Source organism: Rhizopus delemar, genomic scaffold, assembly GCF_000149305.1.
Source record: "Rhizopus delemar RA 99-880 supercont3.14 genomic scaffold, whole genome shotgun sequence".
NCBI lineage: Eukaryota > Fungi > Mucoromycota > Mucoromycetes > Mucorales > Rhizopodaceae > Rhizopus > Rhizopus delemar.
In genome coordinates this window covers 364,996-388,120 of record NW_027137840.1, presented here as the reverse complement: position 1 = coordinate 388,120, position 23,125 = coordinate 364,996, and the positions used below count along the sequence as shown (strand labels likewise).

General features: G+C 40.3%; 11 protein-coding genes across 11 annotated transcripts; 4 read left to right on the top strand and 7 right to left on the bottom strand.

Moving 5' to 3' along the window:
- Positions 1-471: 471 nt before the first annotated feature.
- RO3G_14488 (uncharacterized protein) lies at positions 472-4,146 on the top strand (the record flags this gene model as incomplete). The annotated part of the gene is made up of 9 exons (XM_067669072.1): positions 472-582; positions 668-1,269; positions 1,458-1,696; positions 1,749-1,949; positions 2,017-2,126; positions 2,208-2,787; positions 2,844-3,195; positions 3,250-4,022; positions 4,076-4,146. 9 exons carry the CDS (start codon positions 472-474, stop codon positions 4,144-4,146), a joined length of 3,039 nt encoding a protein of 1,012 aa, XP_067525173.1.
- Positions 4,147-4,492: 346 nt separating this feature from the next.
- Positions 4,493-6,564, bottom strand: RO3G_14487 (uncharacterized protein; the record flags this gene model as incomplete). The annotated part of the gene is made up of 8 exons (XM_067669071.1): positions 4,493-4,687; positions 4,998-5,343; positions 5,390-5,533; positions 5,580-5,791; positions 5,842-5,899; positions 6,002-6,235; positions 6,281-6,356; positions 6,417-6,564. 8 exons carry the CDS (start codon positions 6,562-6,564, stop codon positions 4,493-4,495), a joined length of 1,413 nt encoding a protein of 470 aa, XP_067525172.1.
- Positions 6,565-7,857: 1,293 nt separating this feature from the next.
- RO3G_14486 (uncharacterized protein) lies at positions 7,858-8,472 on the bottom strand (the record flags this gene model as incomplete). The annotated part of the gene is made up of 2 exons (XM_067669070.1): positions 7,858-8,256; positions 8,305-8,472. 2 exons carry the CDS (start codon positions 8,470-8,472, stop codon positions 7,858-7,860), a joined length of 567 nt encoding a protein of 188 aa, XP_067525171.1.
- A 1,067-nt stretch (positions 8,473-9,539) lies between these two features.
- On the bottom strand, positions 9,540-9,629 carry RO3G_14485 (uncharacterized protein; the record flags this gene model as incomplete). Its single annotated transcript, XM_067669069.1, has 1 exon — positions 9,540-9,629. One exon carries the CDS (start codon positions 9,627-9,629, stop codon positions 9,540-9,542), a length of 90 nt encoding a protein of 29 aa, XP_067525170.1.
- Positions 9,630-10,497: 868 nt separating this feature from the next.
- On the bottom strand, positions 10,498-11,087 carry RO3G_14484 (uncharacterized protein; the record flags this gene model as incomplete). The annotated part of the gene is made up of 3 exons (XM_067669068.1): positions 10,498-10,698; positions 10,749-10,994; positions 11,046-11,087. 3 exons carry the CDS (start codon positions 11,085-11,087, stop codon positions 10,498-10,500), a joined length of 489 nt encoding a protein of 162 aa, XP_067525169.1.
- Positions 11,088-12,958: 1,871 nt separating this feature from the next.
- Positions 12,959-14,088, top strand: RO3G_14483 (serine/threonine-protein phosphatase PP1; the record flags this gene model as incomplete). Its single annotated transcript, XM_067669067.1, has 4 exons — positions 12,959-13,010; positions 13,056-13,187; positions 13,254-13,948; positions 14,002-14,088. The coding sequence occupies 4 exons, from the start codon at positions 12,959-12,961 to the stop codon at positions 14,086-14,088; spliced, it is 966 nt and encodes a 321-aa protein (XP_067525168.1).
- A 478-nt stretch (positions 14,089-14,566) lies between these two features.
- On the top strand, positions 14,567-15,537 carry RO3G_14482 (uncharacterized protein; the record flags this gene model as incomplete). The annotated part of the gene is made up of 2 exons (XM_067669066.1): positions 14,567-14,590; positions 14,674-15,537. 2 exons carry the CDS (start codon positions 14,567-14,569, stop codon positions 15,535-15,537), a joined length of 888 nt encoding a protein of 295 aa, XP_067525167.1.
- A 414-nt stretch (positions 15,538-15,951) lies between these two features.
- On the bottom strand, positions 15,952-16,255 carry RO3G_14481 (60S ribosomal protein eL29; the record flags this gene model as incomplete). The annotated part of the gene is made up of 3 exons (XM_067669065.1): positions 15,952-16,032; positions 16,080-16,144; positions 16,219-16,255. 3 exons carry the CDS (start codon positions 16,253-16,255, stop codon positions 15,952-15,954), a joined length of 183 nt encoding a protein of 60 aa, XP_067525166.1.
- Positions 16,256-17,077: 822 nt separating this feature from the next.
- RO3G_14480 (uncharacterized protein) lies at positions 17,078-18,610 on the bottom strand (the record flags this gene model as incomplete). Its single annotated transcript, XM_067669064.1, has 5 exons — positions 17,078-17,445; positions 17,528-17,644; positions 17,702-18,185; positions 18,236-18,474; positions 18,529-18,610. The coding sequence occupies 5 exons, from the start codon at positions 18,608-18,610 to the stop codon at positions 17,078-17,080; spliced, it is 1,290 nt and encodes a 429-aa protein (XP_067525165.1).
- Positions 18,611-18,983: 373 nt separating this feature from the next.
- On the bottom strand, positions 18,984-20,869 carry RO3G_14479 (uncharacterized protein; the record flags this gene model as incomplete). Its single annotated transcript, XM_067669063.1, has 5 exons — positions 18,984-19,316; positions 19,364-19,906; positions 19,955-20,424; positions 20,482-20,644; positions 20,690-20,869. 5 exons carry the CDS (start codon positions 20,867-20,869, stop codon positions 18,984-18,986), a joined length of 1,689 nt encoding a protein of 562 aa, XP_067525164.1.
- Positions 20,870-21,531: 662 nt separating this feature from the next.
- RO3G_14478 (homocitrate synthase, cytosolic isozyme) lies at positions 21,532-22,943 on the top strand (the record flags this gene model as incomplete). Its single annotated transcript, XM_067669062.1, has 3 exons — positions 21,532-21,667; positions 21,718-21,765; positions 21,820-22,943. 3 exons carry the CDS (start codon positions 21,532-21,534, stop codon positions 22,941-22,943), a joined length of 1,308 nt encoding a protein of 435 aa, XP_067525163.1.
- Positions 22,944-23,125: the final 182 nt, after the last annotated feature.

Sequence of the window (23,125 nt, the reverse complement as noted above, 5' to 3'; positions counted from 1 at the left end):
AATCTAGACACCATTGGCCAATTAGGCTTCATTGCCTTTTACGTTGGTATATCCCCATTTCAAGATGCCAGACAAACTGAATCGATACCCGACAATACTTCAGCACTCTTCATACATCATAACAACCTTTTTACCCTATTTTCTACAGTTGACGGATCTATAGATACTTACTGTCAACTTGACCAGGCAACTTATATATTAGGAGGTCAATTTAATACCATCAATAATACTCAATACAATCATATCGTTCAACTCAATATAGAATCACTGCAACTTACTTCTCTTCAACAAGGATTAGATGGCCCAGTACGATCACTTTATTGCACGAATAATTCTGTTTATGTTGGTGGAGAATTTAACAAACCTGTAGGTTACAATAGTACAACACAATTTGGGTATGCGGCTCTATGGAATCAAAATCAGTGGACATATTTACCCTGGCAAGGATTTAATGGACCTGTATACTCTATTATGCCTACAAATCAGCAAACTATCTGGTTTGCTGGCCAGTTTAATACAATTGGTGATGGCAAATATTCCAATCAATCTTATCAACAATCTGTTGATTTAGGATCTTTAGCTGTAAGTTTTAATTTGTATATAAATATATAAAATGGAAAAAAAAAACTATGCATATTTTTTAAGGAGAGCCTAACATTTTTATTAGACCATTACTGCAGGGAACGGCGGGTATAACTCTGACCCAACAAGCGTTATTTGCTCAAAGTCACCTTGGTTCTTGCAAAATGGAAACACTGGATATTGGCAAGCTGAATTCCCATTTTCAATACAACCCTCTTTATTTCGATTAACCAACACGCACCAAAATGATTCAGGCACCCTTCAATTTAGTGTCATCGCCTTGGGATCAAATGATTATTTTCAACTTTCTTATACAGACCCTATCACCCACCAAGTTCAAAACTGTTCAGAGGCTTGTTACTTATCCAACACGTCAGATTATCAGGATTTTACCGTCACTTCTCCTTTAACGGCTAACGGCATCCGAATTAATATTGACACCTGGTACGGTACACGAGGTGGATTGGGCGGTGTGCAAATATTTAGATCGGATACTTCGCTTCAACCCCACTTGTCATCCAGTAATAACAGTACCAGCAGTTGCTCTTCAAGTTCTCAAACATCCACAACCACAACCACTGGTAATTGGGCAGAGACTTTTGCTTATGGAACTTATCAAAATTTCTTGACATCTACTTTTCCTGCCTCTGAGCTTTCCACAACAGATCTTTCTGTTACTTATAAACCGTAAAAAAAAAGTACACTCTTGTATAATAATTTTAATCAAAATTATTTAGATACATTCCGTCCCAGGGAACCTACGAAGTATATGTAACAACACCTGGCTGTGTAGGAACCAGTAATTGTAACCAGCGTACAACTGTTCAGCTTATAATCGAATTAACTCCTGGAAACCAAACACAACTTTCGCTTAGTCAACAAAATTATGAAGATCAAAGAACATTGATTTATAATGGCTTTGTGAGCCCCACGACAAGCTCTTTCCAACCTTCTATTATCTTACGTGTCGATCCAAACAATGCCACTCAACCTAGCTCAGGCACTGTGTCTGTGATTGCAGATTCAATCGAGTTTGTAAGAAACAGCAGTTATCCGGCTCTTTCTAGTATTTTAGAATACCATCCAACCAATCAATCTTGGTCTGCTTTATCAGGTTTTAAAATAATAATAATAATTACAACAAAAATACTTATCATATATTGCAGATCAATTGCCTATTGGTGCCACTGTACGTACCTTGAGTGTTCATGATAACACTGTCTATATTGGCGGTCAATTTAATGGCAATAGTACAAATGGTAATTACAGTAACATCGTATCCTATGATATTCAACAACAGAAATTGATACCACTCAAACAATCTGGACTGAATGGTATGGTTGCAGCCTCTTTAATGGCAAATTCAAGTAAGTTTTACCTTTTGTTTTGTAAGGTAATACAAAATTGAAGTGTGATCTATCTTTTTTCGAATAGAACTTGTTTTGGGAGGGAATTTTACTGATACTCTGATTGCGCAAAATAACGGTTTGAATTATATTGCTGTATACGATATTCAAGCAAATACATGGTCTTCTGCAAATCAAGTAAAGTATAGCTTTGTAAAAAAAGAAAAAAAAAATGTAGCGTATTTAATAACATGTCATTCCCTCTTCTTTCTACAATAGGGTGTGAATAACATAGTAGATCATTTGTACAGTTCAGATAATACAACTATTCAATTATCTGGTCCCTTTACGTCCTTATCCTCCGGTCAAGCTACATACAACAATGCACAATGGAGTCTTGCCAACAATTCGTGGGTTTTCCCTTCTTCCTTCATCTTGGGGCCCATTTCAAATACAATTTCACTCAACTCTACGGCCTCCTTATATTTTGGCAATATCAAGAACGCCCAAAGTTATCAAGCCAACGATGCAGCTTCCTTATTAAAATCGTCCAGTTGGTCCAGCTTGATTACTCAAACAGACCCAAATGCCACTGTTCATTCAGGCATCCTCTGGAAAGATGATGCGGTCATCTTGAGTGGTTCATTTCATTTGAACCAAACACAGTATCAGATCGCTCTCTATCAGCAAGGATCTTGGCAGGGTTTGCTTCAAGACATTCAAGGTGATATCTCCACCATGCTCATAGTTGATAATCAATTATTTATGGGTGGAAACTTTACTGGGCAAAACAACATGAGTGGTTTAGCAGTATACAACCTTGAAAAACGCACGTTATCCAATGTCAATGGTGTATATGGTAATTTATTAAATTAAAAACTAATTTTTCTTTATTAATTATTTGTTTTAAAAAAGATGCCAATCGAAATCCAGGTCAAGTGAATGTGATTCGATCTAATAGAGAATCAGTTTTTGTAGGTGGAAACTTTAATTATGCTGGTTTGTTGAGTTGTGGATCCATTTGCTCCTTATCAACCAGCACTCTTCAGTGGAAATTGGTTGGCGGTAACAGCTTGACTGGTACAGTAAACGATGTTTCTGTTGAAAACAATGGAACTATCATTGCTGTGGGTGACTTAAGAGTGGACAATTCAGCTACATCTATTGCTCAATTAAATAATTATATATGGTCTGCGTCATCTACTAGTCTAACAGCGCCTCAATCTTTACTCGCTCAAGGCTCACAACAGTATATCATTTCCGGAAGGTAAAAACACAAGGCAGATAATAGTATGAAAAGAATGTGACTTATTTTGTGTAGGAATCAAAATAATACATATATTGGACGCTGGGATGGCAATCAATTCACTCCACTGAATCAAACCAACCTTGATCCTTCTTCAGACATTCGACAATTATTATTTGTACCCATCTCATCTTCTCCAAGCGAGGCTCGATATCCGTCCGACTCTAATGGCATGCTAATAGCTGTGGGACATATCATGACTGATAGCAAGAGCAGTAGTGCAGCCCTTTATGATGGCACACAGTGGTATCCTTACATTCTGACTGCCGCCTCTGATGGTTCCCCAGGCACAGTTCGTCAACTCCTTACGACCTCTGACTGCTGTTCTATGATACCGACTAGAAAGCGATACCTCTCTGTGCCAGCTGTCATCTTGATCTCCATTGCGATTTCCTTGGCGATCCTCTTTTGTCTAGTTGCCCTTGGTTTCCTCTTCTTGTTCTTTAAGCGTCGCAAGCGTACGTATGTTCCACCTCCTGAATGGAAGCCTCGAGATCAGACCGCGCTTGGTTTCTCAACTGCGTTACCTGCAACCAATGTTGACATGGCAGATGTTCAACAAAGACGGTTCTCTAATCCAGGTTCCATGGTACCCTTTAGTGTCCTCTTGGCTAATGCCTTGCGCCAAGATGACAATATACCAGCAAGTGAAGAAACGCCAAAGGTCTTTTATGCTAAATATCCATTTGAAGCAAAAGAATTTGGTGAATTGGCATTTGGTGCAAATGCTCCTATTGTTGTAACGGATATGACAGATAATGTTTGGTGGATGGGTTATAAGGATGATGGTAAGTTTATAGTTGATAATTAAAAAAGAAAACTCAATGTGTTATTGAAAAAGGTTCCGGAAATGCCGTATCTGGATTATTCCCAAGTAATTATGTTACTACAAGAAAACCATCTGCTATTTAGATTTTACTTTTGGCAAAAAGAAACAGTTTATAATTTTTGAAGAATATAATATTAATAATAATACCATATTGATTGGTGTAAAAATAATTATAACAATAGTAAAAAAAAAGAAGGATCTACTGAAGCGTTTTTAAAGAGACAAGACCAAAAGATGAACTGTTTTCACATTATTTCCTATTTTAATCACATTTGTCTTTGCTTGAATAAAAGATACATGGCTCAACAGCATATTTCTCTCATTTCCTAACGATACATACAACACTTGATTTATTTCATGATGCTCTCCCTTTCTTTCAAATGAACCGTCTTTTTCATATACCAAGAGACGATGCAGAGTGAGTTTAATTTACATGGACTTCACAGCATCCTGTCTCCCTCTCTCCCCTTGCCAAGTCCTTTGAAGGAAAGCATGCGACAGGGGGTCCTTTTCCAATGTATCCCAAAGGTCTCTTTCCATATATCCCACTTGTGAATCTAGCACAGAGGCTCCTACCTCTTTCATCAGAAAAGAGGGAGCTTCTTGCGATCGATGGACGCTTGTCTGTTTTGAAACTGGATCGAGATGGATCTGATCGATGATTCAGACGGACATCATCAGGGGGTAACCAAGGTTAAAAAGTGTTGACGCTACAGAGCGAATCCAACGTGTCAAAGAGAATAAAAAAAAAAAGAGGGTGAGAAAACAAAAGATGCGATTTTTATTTGTGAGGGGGGGGTATATCATTTTAATTCTTTTGAAAGAATTGAAACATGATCTTTCTTACAAAAGAAGACAATACGTCTGCTTCTTCTTGATAAAATGACTAGGAAGGAGGGTCAGAAAGTAAATTAGAGAGAGAGAGAGAGCTTACCATGATGATGCCCATCGCTGTACTTGCCATGAGGACTTCAAAATACTTGAGCTTGAATATCCACTGATGGGAATAAGCAATGGAATAAAAGCTTTGGACAGCCTTTGGTAAGACATAGAGGGCCAGTTCACTTCGTCTCTTTTTGTCCTCGATAAAGATCGCAGGATAAGAACAAAAGAAGCCGGCGAGACCATAGAGATATTTCGAATTCAGTCGACCCAAGAGACCTGTCTTTAGCAGTTGACGATGCATACAGATCTGGTATTGATACAAGGTGACAAAGGTGGCCAGGAAGGCACCTGACCTGAGGGTGGCCTTGGTGGTTTTGGATAGCATGGTCAGGGGACTAGGAGAGGATGAGTTTGGGGGGAGATGGGTGAAAGGTGACTTACTCCTTTCTTAAATGTTGGGTGCGAAGTAAGAACATGGGCACGAAATGAAGTGTACCATAGATAGGTAAGAAGCTCTTGAACACCTTGATGAATCGTTCGACAGCCGTCAGATGACAGTCATCTAGCCAAGGATGAAGGGCTTCACTATGAACAAGGTTGAGTTTCGTAAGACTGGACAAGGGCTGCTTACCAAGGAATCGCCGGTGCATCCAAAGGGAGTTGACTGAGTGTCTTTAAAGCGTGGGGTGTAGGTCTTAGATGTCGAATGGATTCGATCGCATGTTGAGGAGTGACGGGAAAGCCACGGACGTTTTCATGGTTGAGTAGGAGTGATTCTTTTGGACAACGTGCGGTTTTGACCATGAATGAATAAAAATCAGGTGGGAGTGTGTCGGGTCTCATCTAAAAAACAAGGATAAGAACAGAGTGGCAGAGACAGTTTGGATCCTTACCGTGTAAGCATAAAGTACTTGAGCACAGGTGATGGCAAACAAGAGGGCATCCCCATTTCTAAAGTAAAAGATATTACGTGCTTTACCTGCATTATAGATGGCTTGTAAAGCTCTAATGGTTGAAGGTCAGGTAAAGTGAGGTGTATGTCATTCGACTTACCTCACCAGCAATTGTTGTGCTAAATCAATCCTTCTCTCTTCCTTTTCAAACAAGATACTGAGACCTGCTACGGCACCACTGATCAATCCATTCAGTCTGTCATCCTTCTTACGATAGAGACGCAAGCCATTATTGACTGATTTCCACAGAAATGAAAATGAACCAAACATGGCCGCAAATCGGAATGCATCCAAACTTTTCAGTGACGCTTCGAATATCTTTCCGATGGGTGCCCTATTTCAACATGAGTCGACCTTTCTCTGGCTTGATCCCATTTACTTTTTTCTGATCACACGAATCAAATATAAACAAAAATTGACACCTGCTCTCACACCATAAGCCAAGATGAATCCTCCTGTGTTTTCTTCAGATCAGTCACTCCATCCCCCTTTTACTCTCTTTTCTCTCTCTTTACTTGCTCCTCCTTTCAATGCATGATGCCACACTTGTCGATACGTCTTGGGTCTTGGCCAATCTTCAGGATCAAATCTTTCTGAAGGATTTCTTTTTAATCTTTCAATTAGCCTTTGATACGATGATGCTCTCTTTAGCCTTTCACTCATAAAGTTTTGAAAAGAAAAAAGAAAGAAAAAAAAGACAATGTTTTTATTTTATTTTTCCGGAAAGTGTACAAACCCCAAAAGCATGTGACACCCAAAATTTGTAGCTTTCAACTTCAGCTCTCTTTTCCCTCTTTAAAAAGCCAAGCTTCTTTTGTTCACCTCTCTTTCATCCACCCGGCTTCAACCCCCCCCTTTTTTTTTATTCGCCCTCTTCTTTTTGACTGTGGATGAGCGAGAAGGGTTGCCAGCCGACATGGCCACCAATCCTTGCGCTTCATCTCTCTTTGTTTTTGGAGAGGTGGGTAAAGCACGCGATGGCTTTTTGAATTGTCAGAAGGAGATCGAACTGAATCCGACCCTGTACAGACTGAGTCTTTTGAATTCGGATGAACAGTGTTGGATTGTAAAAAAGAGAGAGAGAGCAGCCGATGAGCTCCTACGATCAAAGAGAGGTGTGGGAGAACGCTCGAGTGAGATGGATCTCTTGAAAAGAAGGGCATTCGATCAGCTTCACTTGTAAAGAAGGGACTGAATACGCATTCAAATGACCCCGCCTGGATCCCCTTCCTTTTTTTTTTTCTTGTCTAAACCTTCTTTTTTCCATTCATCTTGAACAGACCTCCAAGCGTGGAATGCTTGAATTGATCCACCAGAGAGAGAGAAAGAGAAAGAGAAAGAGAGAAAGAGAAAGAGAGAAAGAGAGAGAGAGGAACGGATCTAACCTCTTTTTGGACAAGGCCAAGCAAAAGAGAAAAGAAAGATGAGAGGGTGATTTGGGTTGAATGGATGTGGCAAGCATAAAGTCAGACATTGTCACTGAACTATGATGTTTTACAAAAGCCACTCTCTTTTCTACTCAAAGACCGTGTCCAAGCGTGAGAGGAAGGATCGGATTGGGAAAAAAAAAGGACGATTTCCCTCGCTCATCATCGTACAGGTATCATGGGAATGGGTGAGCCTCCAGTGAGTCACGGGAACACTTGTAATTCCCTCATTTTTCCATACAAGGCAATTGGTTTGTTATCGATGATCTACTGGGTTCTCTCATAAAAAGTGAAACAGTTGAAAGGATAGGGGGGATGCTATCAAAGAATGTAAGAAGATCAACAAGTTTCCAAATAAAGCACATCTCTCTTTTTAATCCTGTTTTTAAAAATAAAGAATTCTGAATTGAAATCAACCAATGAGAGAATGGACAGAAAATGAAAAGGGATGCATGGTTGCATCATTGAATGTAGATAACCAGATATGGACAAATGCAAACTTTATTACAAAAAGGTGACCAGCACTCTTTTATGCGGCAAGGGTAGAGAGAGGTAAACAGAGCTCGGTGAGTTGTAGGGTATAGATGAATGGAGAGGGTGCGAGTGGAATGAGGGGTTGTTTGGGATCATGTTGGATGAGAGATCGTGTTGGATGAGGTAAACGAGTGAGTTGGGCTTGTACTTGACATGATTCATTCTTCACATCGATTTCGATCCTCTTGCCTGCTTCCATTCCTTTTTGAACATGGATTGTGAATTTATTTTTCGTGTCATAATCCTCACTATTCTTTCTCAGCAGTGAACAGTGAATCTGTCTTTTTTCAAACATGCTCTTGATCTTCACTGGATCCATCTGAATTGAATAATAAGCCTTCTTAGTCACTGTATCAAATCTTTGTGGTTCTGCATTCACTTGTCCTAAATGAACCTATATTCTTTGTAAGTTTGGTTTCCTTCTTCACTTCATCACCCTTACCAAGATTCCCCACTCATCTTTTGTGGATCCTTTTCTGATTCTTTTTTCAATTTCAGATAACGCACAAGACTGTAATCGTTTACAGCTACGTTCAATTCGTACAAGATCTTTAAGTGACAAATGATTGAATATGTTGAGAATGATTTCTGCTGGAAGTACTGAATCCATCGTTTATGTTTAGAAAGAAATAGACTTTAAATTGCTTCTTATTTATACTAATTGATTGTCCTATCCAATCAAACTCCGTTAATACAGAGTTTAAACTAAGGATGCTTGCCTATTTAAAGTAATCTTTCTGGGTACTCTCGATCGATAAGGATTCCATCTCCTTTTCTTGACCTCTTTTACTCACTCTCACTCTTACTCACTTGCTCTTTTTTTTTCTTTCTCTCCTTTTCCTTTTCTATCAGCAAGATTTTCTTTTCTAGATTCCATTCTTTTTTTTTTAATAACAAAAAAGCACCCGATCCTTTTCAATCACCCTGTCGGTATTTCAATAACCTAACAAAAAAAAAATTCAAGGGTTCCTTTCTTATTTATTTTATCGATAACCATGTATCACTTGAATACGTCAGGGACATTTATCTTGGCCTATCGAATCACTGTCTGACTTTTTATCCTCTTTTGTCCCTATCTCTCTTTCTCCTGAAGTTTTAGTTTTTATGCAGCACATGTCATAGCCTAACCACATCCACATGAATCATTCCAACAGAGAGGGGTCATCATCCGCATGTGAAAAAGAAGATGGATGATCTTATAAAAAAAAGTCAATCGATAGCAACAGGGTTTAAACTCCAAATGACCCAGTGGGCGCTAGATAAAAAAGTCAAGTGGTACATTATGCCATCATTTGCCTCCCCCACAATTTCACTTTGGCTATGCAGAGGTGACATAATCTGGTTGGATACCCATCCACTCGGACGTTTCATGCACCGAGGGAGGATCGAACAGGGCAAGAGAATTTGTTGAAGCAGAAGGATAAAGGTCAGTCAGCTCTCTTGGAACAGGGCCGATCCAGTGAAAAAGAAAGCTTGGATGGCATCCCTCGATTCATACAAGGTAAGGATCCTTTGAAAAAAGATCCTGAAGAAAGCGTTCAAAATGACATGAGGGATCATGGGCCATTTCGTTTTTTTTAAAAAAGAATAAAAAAAAATCACGTCATTTATTCAACACCCAGTCGCCTGTCCATCCGCTTCTTTGAAAGAAGACGATCGGTGAACACACAGACAGGCTTAGAGGAAGCTTTTGATGGTGCCCGTGATGGCCATGAGAGAGGCCAGGACGAGCAAGAGGTGATTGAGCCAGAGTTCCCAACGGGGCATGGTCTGTCGAAAGAGCCGGATGTGACAGACGAGGGGAAAGAGGGCCGAGATAAAAAAGGAAAAGAAGGCGCCGAGGAGGGAGATGACACGGTCAAAGTTGGGTAGCAAGCAGACCAGACAGACGAGCAGGAGGGTGGTGAGGCCGATGCTGGCCAGTGCACCGAACCGGTGAGGCAGGACGGCCTGCCAGCTCAAGAGGACCGGGTGGAGCGTCAGGCCGTATTTCGCGATCGGGTTCAGCGCGACCCAGCAGACGGCGAAACGATTGAGCGGCTGGTTGTAGTCGGTGACGGCCATCAGGTTCAGTGTGATTTCTTGCAGCGTGGCCGAGCCAAACATGAGGTAGCCGGTCGCGGCCACCGTGAGATAGACGACGGCGACGGTCAGATAGGTCGAATTGACCATCCGCTTGTATTCCTTTGGGTTCTCCATGTCGTGGTAGATCGTCGGAAAGACGGCGTGTCCGGCAAAGCCGGCCATGATGAGTCCAAAGCTCAGGGGGACATCCAGCCATCGGGCGGGTAACATCAGCGTGTCCTGTTCTACATTAGATCACCAGACGACCCACGATCCCCTTTGACTTACCGCAGGTTCGATCAGACTGCCAGGCGCGCTCGGCTTGGTCAGACCATCGTACAGGATCACACACAGCAGGCAAAGGATGCTCATGATGCCGATCAAGCTCGTGTAAGACAGATGGCGTACAGGAATAAATAAGGTAGGTGTCAAGATCATGAAACATACCAGTCGAATCCAAAGGACATCAAGCGTTGGAAATAAAGAAGCGATCCCATCGGCCAATAAGACAACTAACGCGATACTATCCTCCTCCTTGTCAGTCTGTGATGTCTCTCCCCTCATCCGATGATTACCTGCAAGTGATCAATTCAGTCAAAAAGAGAAATGAAATAAACACACGTCCACGTAGACCAAATGTATAGGCACCCATGTCACCATACGTCTTTGAATCTGGATGGATACTCAAACATTTGATCACGATCTTGGCCGTATAGTTTGTCAGTCCAAAGCAAAAACAAAAGGTCAAGAGTCCAATGAGCCAACCTGCGCTCTAAATCCAAACGAATTAGTTTGATTAAAAAAAAGAGGGGAGTTGCTTACTTTAAATCCTAAAGGTAACGCAAGGATACCAACACCCAATAAGATGTTGATTGAATTAAAGATGCTTTGAAGAAAAGTAGACTTTTGATTGGTGGACGATAGATGATAGTTATCGGCTACTGTCATGATGCTTTGATTGGTATTTAATTTTTGAAGGCTTGGATAGAGTAAAGGTGAAGTTTCATGGGCTTCTCTATCCGAATACTTGCTTTGTAAACAAGCTTCCTCCTCTTCTTCATCGGATGTCTAGTCTGAAGCTGTCAGTCACTGTCCTCTCTTTATCTTTTTCATCTTTACCAAATGGTCGGATAAAATGACATTCTCTGCCATGTGCATCATCGACGCTCTCGAAAAAGAACCTACAAAGGATCGTGTCGATACACCCAGCTCACTGGATGCTATTTGATCCGGATGAAGGTTGGATATATACATTGGTTTTGGTTGTGTCATCTTTTGGATAATAAAGAAAAAAGAAATGAAAAAAAATAAAAAAAAAATCAAAGTTTTGTGTTTCCACTTTTTAAACAATTACTGTTGCCAAAAAAAAATAAGCTTTTTTTTTATTTTTTTTATTTTTTTTATTTTTATTTTTTCATACATGATTTCAAGTGTTTAAGAAATGATTTAAATGCTTAGGAAATGATTTACAACAATAAAAGAGAGGAAAGAGGAGGGGTTGATGTGGAATAAGGCTTGGGTGTTATTGTTCTCTACTCGTGCGAATAAACTCGTATTGTATACATAGTCCATGTGATTTTCTCTTGCAAAGGAAATAAAGTGGTGCTTATTCGAATCGTGTTTCATCCTACAGCACTTTTTGTTCAGAGTCCCATCCTGATCTCATTTCATACGGACTCAAAAGCCTCCTTTCCTTCATTTATACCCTAGAGAGTCATCCCAATGGACGACAACCGTCTAGAAAAAGCAAGGTGAGTTCAAGGGATTCAATGCTGGGATTGAATCTCTTGGTCTCGTTACCTGCTCCTTTGAAGCTGCACCCATCCCCGCCTCTTGTAGGGTTGGGGGTATTTCTGACACTTGAGCCTTCCTACCCCACAAGATCATTGGATTAAAACAAGGCTTGTGAGGGGAAGACACGGTGGACAATAAGAGGGATCTCATCCATTTCGGGCTGACATGGAACGGTTGGATTCATAAAAGTAACGACACAGTAAGTCGACAGATCAAGGCCTAGTAAACACAAGGCAAAGGATCCTTCTTTACAGTGACCCATCTACATCAGAGTACAGCAAAGATGCCAGTGGCTTGATCAGGATGGATTCCATTTACTGATCACTGGCCTATCCCCCGTTTTTCATTCAGACAAATCGAATCGATCGTCTGTTTCAGTCCCGATAGATCTTGTTTTGAGTAACGAGATGAAAAAAAGGGGAGAGGTGACTGTGGCTGATCGCCAATCAACACACATCCTATTGTTGGATGAAAACAAAGAAGAGTGGGTCGGCATCAAAAAAAGGAACTGGCTGTGTTTAAGCTGGCTGTTTTGTGTAACACAATAGTCTGCTAATGCACGCACTAGGCTTTCAAGAAGATCAAAGAGTGATCGGTGGAGTGAACGAGAAGACGGTGGGGCTGTCGACAGACATCACCGACCTTGACTGATCCACAGACAGTCGTAAACACACGAGATGGAAAGGAGGAGTTTCCAAGGAAACAAAAGGGTCAATGTGACTGTTTGTATGATGAGCCTTTTTTTGTAAAAAAAAAAAAAAAAAAAAGGATCCACTTTTTTTTTTCCTTTTTTAATATAAACTATATATTTTTTTTTATTTCACCTTTTTTTTATTCCCCATTTAAACACATCAAAAATCACTGTAAAAAGGAACAAAAAAACTCAATTGTAAGTTCAACCAGCTTTAAATTACATGTCGAAAAGAAAAGGAGACCCTTGTATGTGTGTGTTCAATCATCTTGTAAAGGACATAAAATGAGACAAAGAGGGTCTTTTTGAAGATTATTCTTGCTTTTCATCATTTTTAAAAATTGACAACACAGTCGGAATGGGGAAAATATTCAATATAGTCGATGCAACTCAGACTATATTATAAACGCGTGTCTTCTTCCTATACACACACACACATCTTGGAGTTTCTTTTTCTTTTTGGTTTCCTTGTAAAACAAAAGGGAGAGAAAAAGAGGAGGAAAAGTATTAAAGAGAAAAAAAAAAAATTGATGTATAGGTCTATACGATGGATATGCTTGATGTGAATGTGGATTCAATTATTGAACGTTTATTGGAAGGTAAGCATCCTTTCCTTGTTGACTGGTGCTAATTCATCCTTTTAGTGAGAGGGACTAGGCCTGGTAAACAAGTACAGCTGGGAGAGAATGAGATTCGATACCTTTGTTTGACTGCTCGTGAAATTTGTATGAGTCAACCTATTTTATTAGATTTAGAAGCACCCATTAAAATTTGTGGTAAAATGATAATCAAATAGAAAGAGAGAGAGAGAGAGAGAGAGCCGGGTGCTCACTGCATACTAGGTGACATCCATGGTCAATACTATGATCTTTTAAGATTATTTGAATACGGTGGATTTCCTCCTGAAAGTAATTATTTATTTATGGGTGACTACGTTGACAGAGGCAAGCAAAGTTTAGAGACCATCTGTTTATTGTTGGCATATAAAATCAAGTATCCTGAAAACTTCTTTATTTTGAGAGGTAACCACGAATGTGCAAGTATCAATCGTATTTATGGCTTTTATGACGAATGCAAAAGAAGATACAACATCAAACTTTGGAAGACATTTACCGACTGTTTCAATTGCTTGCCTATCGCTGCCTTGGTGGACGAAAAGATCTTTTGTATGCACGGTGGTCTTTCTCCCGACTTACAAAGCTTTGAACAGATCCGTAGAGTGATGAGACCTACCGATGTGCCCGACACAGGCTTACTCTGTGATTTGTTATGGTCTGATCCTGACAAGGACATTGTTGGCTGGAGTGAAAATGACCGAGGTGTTTCATTCACCTTTGGCCCTGATATCGTATCCAAGTTCTTACAGAAACATGACATTGATCTCATTTGCAGAGCGCATCAAGTCGTTGAAGACGGCTATGAATTCTTTTCAAAAAGACAGCTGGTCACTATCTTTTCTGCTCCCAACTATTGTGGTGAATTTGATAATGCTGGTGCTATGATGAGTGTAGATAATTCTTTAATGTGTTCATTTCAGGTTTGTTTATGTTCCCCCTCATCTTTTTATTCACTGACTCATCTTCTTTATAGATCCTTAAACCTGCAGAGAAAAGATCGAAATACAGTGGATATACAGGCAATAAAAATCAACCAAGAGGAAAAAAAAAGAATCCATAAATCACTCACTCACCCTCACTCACACACACTCTCTCTCTTTCACGAATACATTTTATATTACTTTAAGAAAAACATTTTCCTTTTTTTCTTTCCACACGTTTTTTATTTTGTTAATAAAAAAAAAATTACATGCCTTTCCTTTATCGTTTCTTTACTGCTCGTGCTTATGACGTCCTTCTGCGTTTCAAAATTATGGTTTTTTTTTTTTTTTTCTTGCTTTCTCTCTAAAAATATTTCCTTTTTTTTCTTTTTCTTCCCAATATAAATAATATGCTACCGAATGACTATAAGCCTAGAACAACTCGACCTGTGTCTGAAGTCATTAACCCAGGTCACTTTATAAACGAAGGTAAAAGCTAAATTTATAAAAAGATGTGCTTGTTTTTTTTTAAATGACTTACTGGATGGTTTTTTATTTTTTAAAAAAAAAGGTCGTTGGTATGAAGATTTGAAAAGATATGAAAACAATCTTGACGAAATGGCTTCTGCTACTTTAGACCAGGTAAAAGAAAAGAGAGAAAGCAAGAGTTTGATAAGCTAAAGAGAGTTTAGAATTTCAAAGAAGAGATGCAACATGTTGATCAGTGGTATCGATACTTGACAGAGGCAGAAAAGACGGCTACAATGTATACCTTACTTCAACACTCGAGTCAAGTACAAGCTCGATTTTTTATTAACCTCTTACAACAAATGGTCAAACGGGATCCGCTCTATTCTCTCTTGACGCCGACCGACACAGAGCATCCGATCGCCAACGCGGTTGCCAAAGCTGAGCTTGAAGCCAGCCAAAGGCTGATGTCTGTCCTGCCCTACAAGACGGGCGTTCAGCAAGCGCGTCATTCGTTTGCCTTGGGGGACACAGACGACCGATTGTTTGGTTACAGTCTGCTGGACGACCCATCAAGGCGCCTGAGCTCCAACAGCAGTCGGGGTCCCTTATTCAACAACGGCAGTCGACCTCATTCTGTGATTGAAGGCGACAACAGCCTCTTTGTGCCCAACACCTGGAACCGAAGACCGAACGGGGTGGGACCCATCGGTACCGAGCGACCCAAATCGGCCGATATCAGTCACTGGAACCTGCCTGGACAATACTCTGTTTGGAGTCAACTGCCAGAGGTCATGACGGAGACGAACAACAGTGATTTCATGAACACCTATCGAAGACGGATGAATCCGCCCCGTACGAATATCCCCGCCGTGCCAGAAACAGTCGAGGACCTCGTCCGTTCCTCTCAGGATCTGTTCATCTCAAAGGAAGGATACACATCGGATGAAGGACGTCGTAAGTCGACCTCGAGCAAGGAAACGGTCAACAATACCAAGAAACACTCGGACGTGGTCGACATGGAACTTTTGGCAGGTAAGTGGCACGATCCGCGCGACAGGCATCGTCTGATCTGGATCTCTAGATGTCCCTGCTTGGCTCAGGAGTCTTCGTTTGCATAAATATAACCCGATTTTTTGTGATATGCGTTGGCAAGACATGGTCAAGATGTCTGATCAAGAATTACTAAACAAAGGCGTTGCCGCCTTGGGCGCTAGAAGAAAGATGCTGAAAGTATTTGAAAATGTAAAGGCGCATTGTGAAGTGAATGTAAGTCGCTCGTCTGTTTCGTTCACTTTTTAATCCTTTTTATAGAATATCGAGTATTAAGAGAGAGAGAGAGAGAGAGAGAACGTGATCCTTATTATATAGCAAACTTGCTGAGCAAGAAAGATATACACACATGTCATTCTCCCCCCCCCCCTTTTTTTTTGTATTAAACGTCTTGGATTTTTTTTATAAAAAGATCAGAAAAAAAAAAAGAGTTGCATTATTTGTACAGCTGTTTTATTTGTGTGTTTTTTGTTTTTGAATGTTTAAGCCTTGGTAGCAGCAGCGAGGGCCTTTTGGGTACCCTTCTTGGCGAAACGTTGGTTACGGAGGAACTTGGCATCCAACTAACAAGGTGTTATTACTCGCAATAACCTGTCTTTATATCACTTACACCCTTTTGAGAACGGTACTTGTGAGTAGCGGCCTTCTTGATACCGTTACGGTGAGCCTTCTTGTCTATTAGTTTTTTTTTTAAAAAAAAAGAAATGGCAATCAGTTGAGGATACAAAGTGAATGAGTGTATAGATTACTTTGGTTGTGGTTGGTGTGATTCTTTGACTTGGCCATTTTTTATCTGTTGAGGTTGTACGGATGGATGAATAAGGAGGATAGATGGATGGATGGGTCTGTATACCTTGGTTGTAAAATATCTAAAGAGAGAAGGAATCTGGAGGATGAGGATGGGTGTACTGTGTTAGTCCAGAGCGCGGTTTAAAACTTTGCTGGCTCATACTTTACTGCTGTCATCATCCGCTTCCACTGAAGTGTACGTTCAGGTAAAGGGGTGCTCTTGTTCTTCAAAAACTATCTAAAATGACCTTCTTTGATTTCATGTTTGATGCAAGTTGCACAATGAAAAGCTTTTGTATTTTTTTTCTCTAATATTCATTCTATCCTGCTTTATTATTATACTGGCTGCAAAACCCAATATGTTTGCTGTGAATGTGTCTGAAACCTATCAGATTATGAGCATTAAAAAGTATATTTTATATAATGATACTGTTGCTGGTGCACAGACAAGTAGTCTGAAGCAATACATTTATAAACAATTTGGTTTACGCGTCCTTATTCTTTTGCTACTTTATTGAGCCTTTCTCTGTTTATATGAAAAGACTGCATGAGCAGCCAAGAGCATTCCCTTTATGTTTCTTCCTCGTACCCCATTGGGCTTCAAAATAAAGAGTATTCTACCAAAGGAAAGTACCCCAACCACCACTTCTTTTCGCATCACCCACCTTCTCAACAGAACGACTCTCTTTATACCCCCTTATCATACACCTTCCAACCCTTCCTCACCCACTACACATCTTGAACAAATGCCGATCCATAGGTCTGCGACAGTGAAAATAAATGGCATGACATTCCCTAGAGGACAGTGATAAGAAAGATTTATTTATGCAAAGAATATCTCTTCATGTTCTCATCTCTTTCTTCGTTCCCTCCTTCCTCTTCACCCACCACGATCCATTCGACATCACCAGATAATAAGGCATCACTATAATCTGAAGGGAAATGATCGTTGATAAAGAAAGGCAGCAGGAGACGGAACAGGATGCGCACCGAGGCCTCTTGCCTTAATCGACCAATGACCGATTTGTTCAAGAGACCCGAGGGATGCAGGTAAGAGATGGGACGCACGGGGACAGGTTGACCTGTCTTTGGATCGGGTGGGTATAGGGTGATCTTGTAAGAGGCATCAATAAAGACGAGTGTGCCCGGAGGAGGACTGTACCAGTATGGAATACGTGGGACGACATCTATTGCAGGTTAGTCTCCTTTACACCCAAATGTCACCCCCAGCTATTTTACCATTGTTATACGTGTGATTGAATATTTTACAAGCGATTTCTGGACTAAATGCTTTTCCGAAATTTTCATCCCCAATATTTGGCTGACCAAACGTATACAGACCTTCAAAGCGGCCAACCAGTGGACTAGAAGATTGAATCATTTTTGCTAAAAACACTGTATACAAGGGTAAATCATCTCTTTTCTATCACGCAGTATGTATACCTGTTGCCAAGGCACCGCCCAAGGAATGGCCCGTGATATACAACCGCTTCTTTTCATTTTCTTGCATCACTTTTAATATCCAATTCTCTGCTTGGGAATACAAACTGTGGTATCTCACTTCAGAGGTTGTCACCCAACCGGCATCAATCGGATCTGTCACGTTCTGAAAGACGTTGACAGAGACCATCTTGATGATCTGCAAGATGGCCTTGACAGCCGCCGCGATGGTGCGAGAGAGAGAGGTATGACTGAGTTGAAGAGAAAGGGTAGGCTCATCGATCCTCTGTTCTGCTTGTGCGCTTGTGCTCCCCATGGCATCCCAAAAGCCCTTGTGAGCCTTACCCATCCATCCTTGAGTAGGCGATGCGATGTCGGTGAGACCTGCGTCTAGATTGGTGACATAGTTTTGAATGTTGAGTGGATTGGTGCCTCGAAAGACAAGGAACACGTCATTTTCCTTTTCTATCACGTAGGCACACACGTTCTATACAGCTCATTTAGCGCATGACTTTCCTCTGGCGCACGCCGTTTTACCTTGTAGCCAATGGGTTTAAATGAATTGAGATAGCCTGCTTGTTCCAATTCATATTTGACCACATCCACATCTTCATAAGCCAATTTACTTGCAATACATAATGTATGTGCTATCGATCGTGAATACTGTGGCCTTTTAAATCCCTTTTCATTTTCAAATGATCTGGTTGATTTGGGTGGGACTTGATGATGGTGATTACCTAATCGAAAAAATTTGGCGTCACCTACATTAATGACGGCTATAAATAGTTTGAGTAAAGACAACCTGAAGTGCATTCTTTCTGTTCTCTTACACAAGTGACGTTTGGTGGCATGTTCAGGTATAAAAGGATTGAGTAACTTGCGAATAAGTTGATCACTCATGAGTAAGGTCATGAAGATGACAAAAAAGTGACACCGAATAACAAGATTCACACAGGGTCCCAAGACCTTGTTTTTTGAAATCGCGTTTATAATGGGTCTTGTTCGATTGCTGATCCTGACCAGCATACGGGATATCAGTGGCAGACAGTGCTGAATACATTTGAAGGCGACATAGAGAAAAGGAGGTATTAATAAGATAAAGAAGGAAAACGAGTAACAAAATAAACTAATGATCCATCTTCCTTTATAGTTGGCATAGTAACCGAGAAGAGCAGGTATCAATGCAACCAAAAGGGTGATCTCTGCTATCCGTTGTTTATTCATAAGAAAAAAAAAAAAAAGAGAGAAAAAAAAAAGGAGGGTTGCATGTGAAAAGATCGGTCCTTTAAAGCGATCCAGAAGCACGACGTAACTTTCTGGACAAGTCACCATCGATTTCTAAATCAAAAAGATGCCAAATACCATTTTCATTTTGAAAGTCATTGTGGACGATATTCACAAGGTACCAGTGCTGATGAATATCAAGAATTAATTTGGCAGGTGTACTTTGTCTATCATAAATACGCGCCCATTCATTCCACAACTCAAACGCTTCATCCTTCCACGCCATAAATGCTGTACTTTCAACAATAGTAGGCTGTATTATTTCTTTTGCAGGGAAAACACCCCAAGTGACCGCATTAGGATCAGAATCAGGTGTGTTTGTTTTCAGGTCGCCCTATGTTTCAGAATGTGAGTGACTTTCCATACTCTTTCAAAGGTTACCTTGTGGTTCACTGCAAAATAAGTAATTTCCGGGTCTTGATCCATGCTGACAATCAATTCGTTCAATTGCTCGGGAGAAACAAAGAATTCGATATAAGCCTTTTGATAAACATATCCATTCTTGGGTCCCCATCCATACACAGGATCCGAACTTTTAGCTCCATTCACCGCTGGCTGAGAATTGATGGTTAAATAGCCCATGAGATTGATGGCTGCCAACCGTTGTCGGATGGTTTCCGTTTCAGGATCGAGTCTTTGAGCACTCCAAGGGAGAGCCTCCAATCGACCTTTACAGTACCTAGCAAAAAGGAGAGCAATATCATCTACTGATTGAGGTGTACCCCACATGGCCAACTGCTTGTCCACCGGATACTTTATCGACACACCCCATCTGTCAAACTCACCAAAAGCAGGCGATCGAGCATCCCCCCAACGACCATTTGGAAATTCATCCCAAGACTCTGTTCGTTGAATGTAACTGTGTGTACGATTCTTCCAAAAGATCGGTCGTACGGTTTCTTTTGTTCGTTTAGGTCCAAGACTCTGTTCGACAGGTTAGAGAAATGCAATGCGACTTGTTTTTATCCTTACCGGGTTCCAAGGTAATGGTTTGACGTACTCCAATTGAGGAACAAGTCCTAATCTTTCCAAGATCAAACGCGAAGAACGTTCGAGGTTAAAGGTGTAAATGTGAAATCCAGAGATACCAGTCTCCTTTTTTATCTGCTTTACAAATTGGATAGCCAAGTGAATACCATAATCCTTCACAGCCTGGTCATCTTCCTTGATAGTCTCCAAGTCATCCCAGATCTTTTGTGGTACATGGTTGTTGTTGAACGAGATAACCCGACTCAATCCAGAATAACTCTGAATGGGGAATAAACCAGGCAAGATGGGACACTGGATACCAATCTCACGACATTTCCTGACAAATTGAACAAAGACATCCACATCAAAAAAGAGTTGGGTGATGATCAAATCCGCGCCTGCGTCTACTTTTTCTTTGAGTCTCTGTAAATCATCTTGTTTATCTGGATTATCAATATGCCCTTCAGGATGACCTTTTTGTAAAAATGAGATGATTTTCCCTCCCTCATTTAGAAAAAAAGAAATGTTACCTGCCACTGCAATACAAAAATAATCACCATATTTTTGTCGAATGTAACGTACCAGGTCAATAGCATATTGAAAGCCATTTTCACACGATTCCCAATTCAGTTGACCTTTAGGCGGATCACCACGTAAAGCCAAGATATTTTGACATCCACATTTCTTGGCTGCCTATGGATCACTTCATTAAAGACGCTTCAGCTAACATACGTTTACCTCCAAGGCTTTATCTATTTTTTCTACAGGCATATTGGTACATGTCAAGTGCATCATTGTTTCTAAGCCATATACAGATTGGGAAGTAGCTACAATTTCTGTTGTCAATTCTGCTGAACTACCACCGGCACCCCAAGTGATGTCTATAAATTCGGGGCCATAACGTTGCATTCGTTCCATACGATCGTATAGATTCCGAACACCCTTTTTAACGTTAAAAAGTGCTTTTTAAAAAAAAAAAACAACTGCAGTTACCATATCTGTCTTTGGTGGAAAATATTCAAAAGACCAAAAAAAGCGTCCATCTTGTTCTGCCTTTTGAATCTTGTTTATAATCTTCATTTGAAAGAAAAAAAAAAGTATTGTGCAGAAAAGAAGACTGTGAAATACCCTTTTTTGGGAAAATGATTGCATAAATTATTTTAAATTCAGCAACAGTTCTGAAACGCCATCCATTTTTTTTTTTTTTCATTGTTTATTCTCTTTAATGAAACAAAAAAAATTCATGCAAAAGTATGATTAAAATTTAATTTTTATTTGTACAAGGCAGGAAATATAGACTTCTTTATACTCAGACAGTTTTCCCAAGTTGGTTTTTATCTGAGATTGAATATAGCCTCAGCGTGGTTATGAAAACACTTGCTAAATTTGGGAGAACAGTTCAGATGTTGAGATTATCATTATCAAATCATTCAATTGGACAGGTGTATGTAATTTAGAAAGGCGAATTTGTCAGTGTGAGAGTGATGATGATAATCTAAATGGGTCTTTTATAAAAAGATTGGGTTCTTTTTTTTATTTTTTTTATTTTTTTCCCTTTTGTTTTACAACTTGTATTAATTATGTCTCAAACAAATAATCTTACTAGCAATGGCACACATCTGTCTCGTCCCAAGGAAGGTGTCACATCCCCTTACATGTCCAATGATCCCAACTCCAACGTAGCCAATTTTAAAATCATCGAATCTACTTTAAGAGGTAAAAGCACAGAATAAATTGGGATGAACCTATACTGATGATATCAACAGAGGGTGAACAATTTGCTAATGCTTTCTTTACGACCGAAAAGAAAATTGGTAAGCTTCTGCTGCAAAAGATGTAAACTATTGTTTTACTTATTTGTCATAAAGAAATTGCAAAGGCTCTTGATGAAATCGGTGTTGATTATCTCGAATTGACATCGCCTGCAGCATCCGAACAATCTCGCAATGACTGTCGTGCCATCTCCAGCCTGGGTTTAAAGGCCAAGATCTTGACTCATGTTCGCTGTCATATGGATGATGCCAAACTAGCCATTGATACAGGCGTTGACGGTCTTGATGTTGTCATTGGCACCTCTAGTTTCCTTCGTGAATTTTCTCATGGCAAGGATATGGATTACATCACCAAGCAAGCCATCGAAGTGATCACGTTCATCAAGAGCAAGGGTCTCGAAGTGCGTTTCTCTACTGAGGATTCCTTCCGCTCTGATCTGGTCGATTTGCTTTCGATTTACAAGGCCGTGGACAAGATTGGTGTGAACCGTGTGGGTATTGCTGATACGGTCGGCTGTGCTAATCCTCGCCAGGTCTATGAACTCGTCAAGACATTGCGTAGTGTTGTCAGCTGTGATATTGAATGTCACTTTCACAATGACACAGGCTGTGCTATCGCGAATGCCTATGCTGCTTTGGAAGCAGGTGCGACTCACATTGATACCTCTGTTCTCGGCATCGGTGAACGTAACGGGATCACTCCCTTGGGAGGTCTATTGGCCAGGATGTATACGGGTGACAAGGAGTATGTGATGAATAAATATGACTTGACCAAGATTCGTGAAGTGGAAAACATCGTGGCCGACGCGGTCGAAGTCACTGTGCCCTTTAACAATTACATCACAGGTTACTGTGCCTTCACTCACAAGGCTGGTATTCACGCCAAGGCGATCTTGAACAACCCTTCGACCTATGAAATCTTGAACCCCAACGATTTTGGTATGACGCGTTATGTCAGTATCGGTCACCGCCTGACAGGTTGGAATGCGGTCAAGAACCGTCTTGAACAACTCAATTTGAATTTGACGGATGATGATGCCAAGGCGGTGACAGCCAAGATTAAGGAATTGGCTGATGTTCGACCTCTTTCACTGGATGATGTAGATGTCTTGCTCCGTTCTTATCATCAAGCCAAGGTGGACGGTAGACATACTCACTTTTTAAACAAGATCGAAAAGCCTGAACATATTACTTCATTTGGTGCTGAAGCTACTGCATAAACAAATTGTACAAAACACATTTTATAGGATTGTTCTCTTTAATCATTTCCTTCATTCCTCTTTATTTGTATACACACATATATATATAAATCATTAAAACAATTGAAAATCATAACCCAAAAAAAAAATTACAGAAAAGTGTAACCTTCTTTTTACATAAAATACGGAATTATTATATTAAA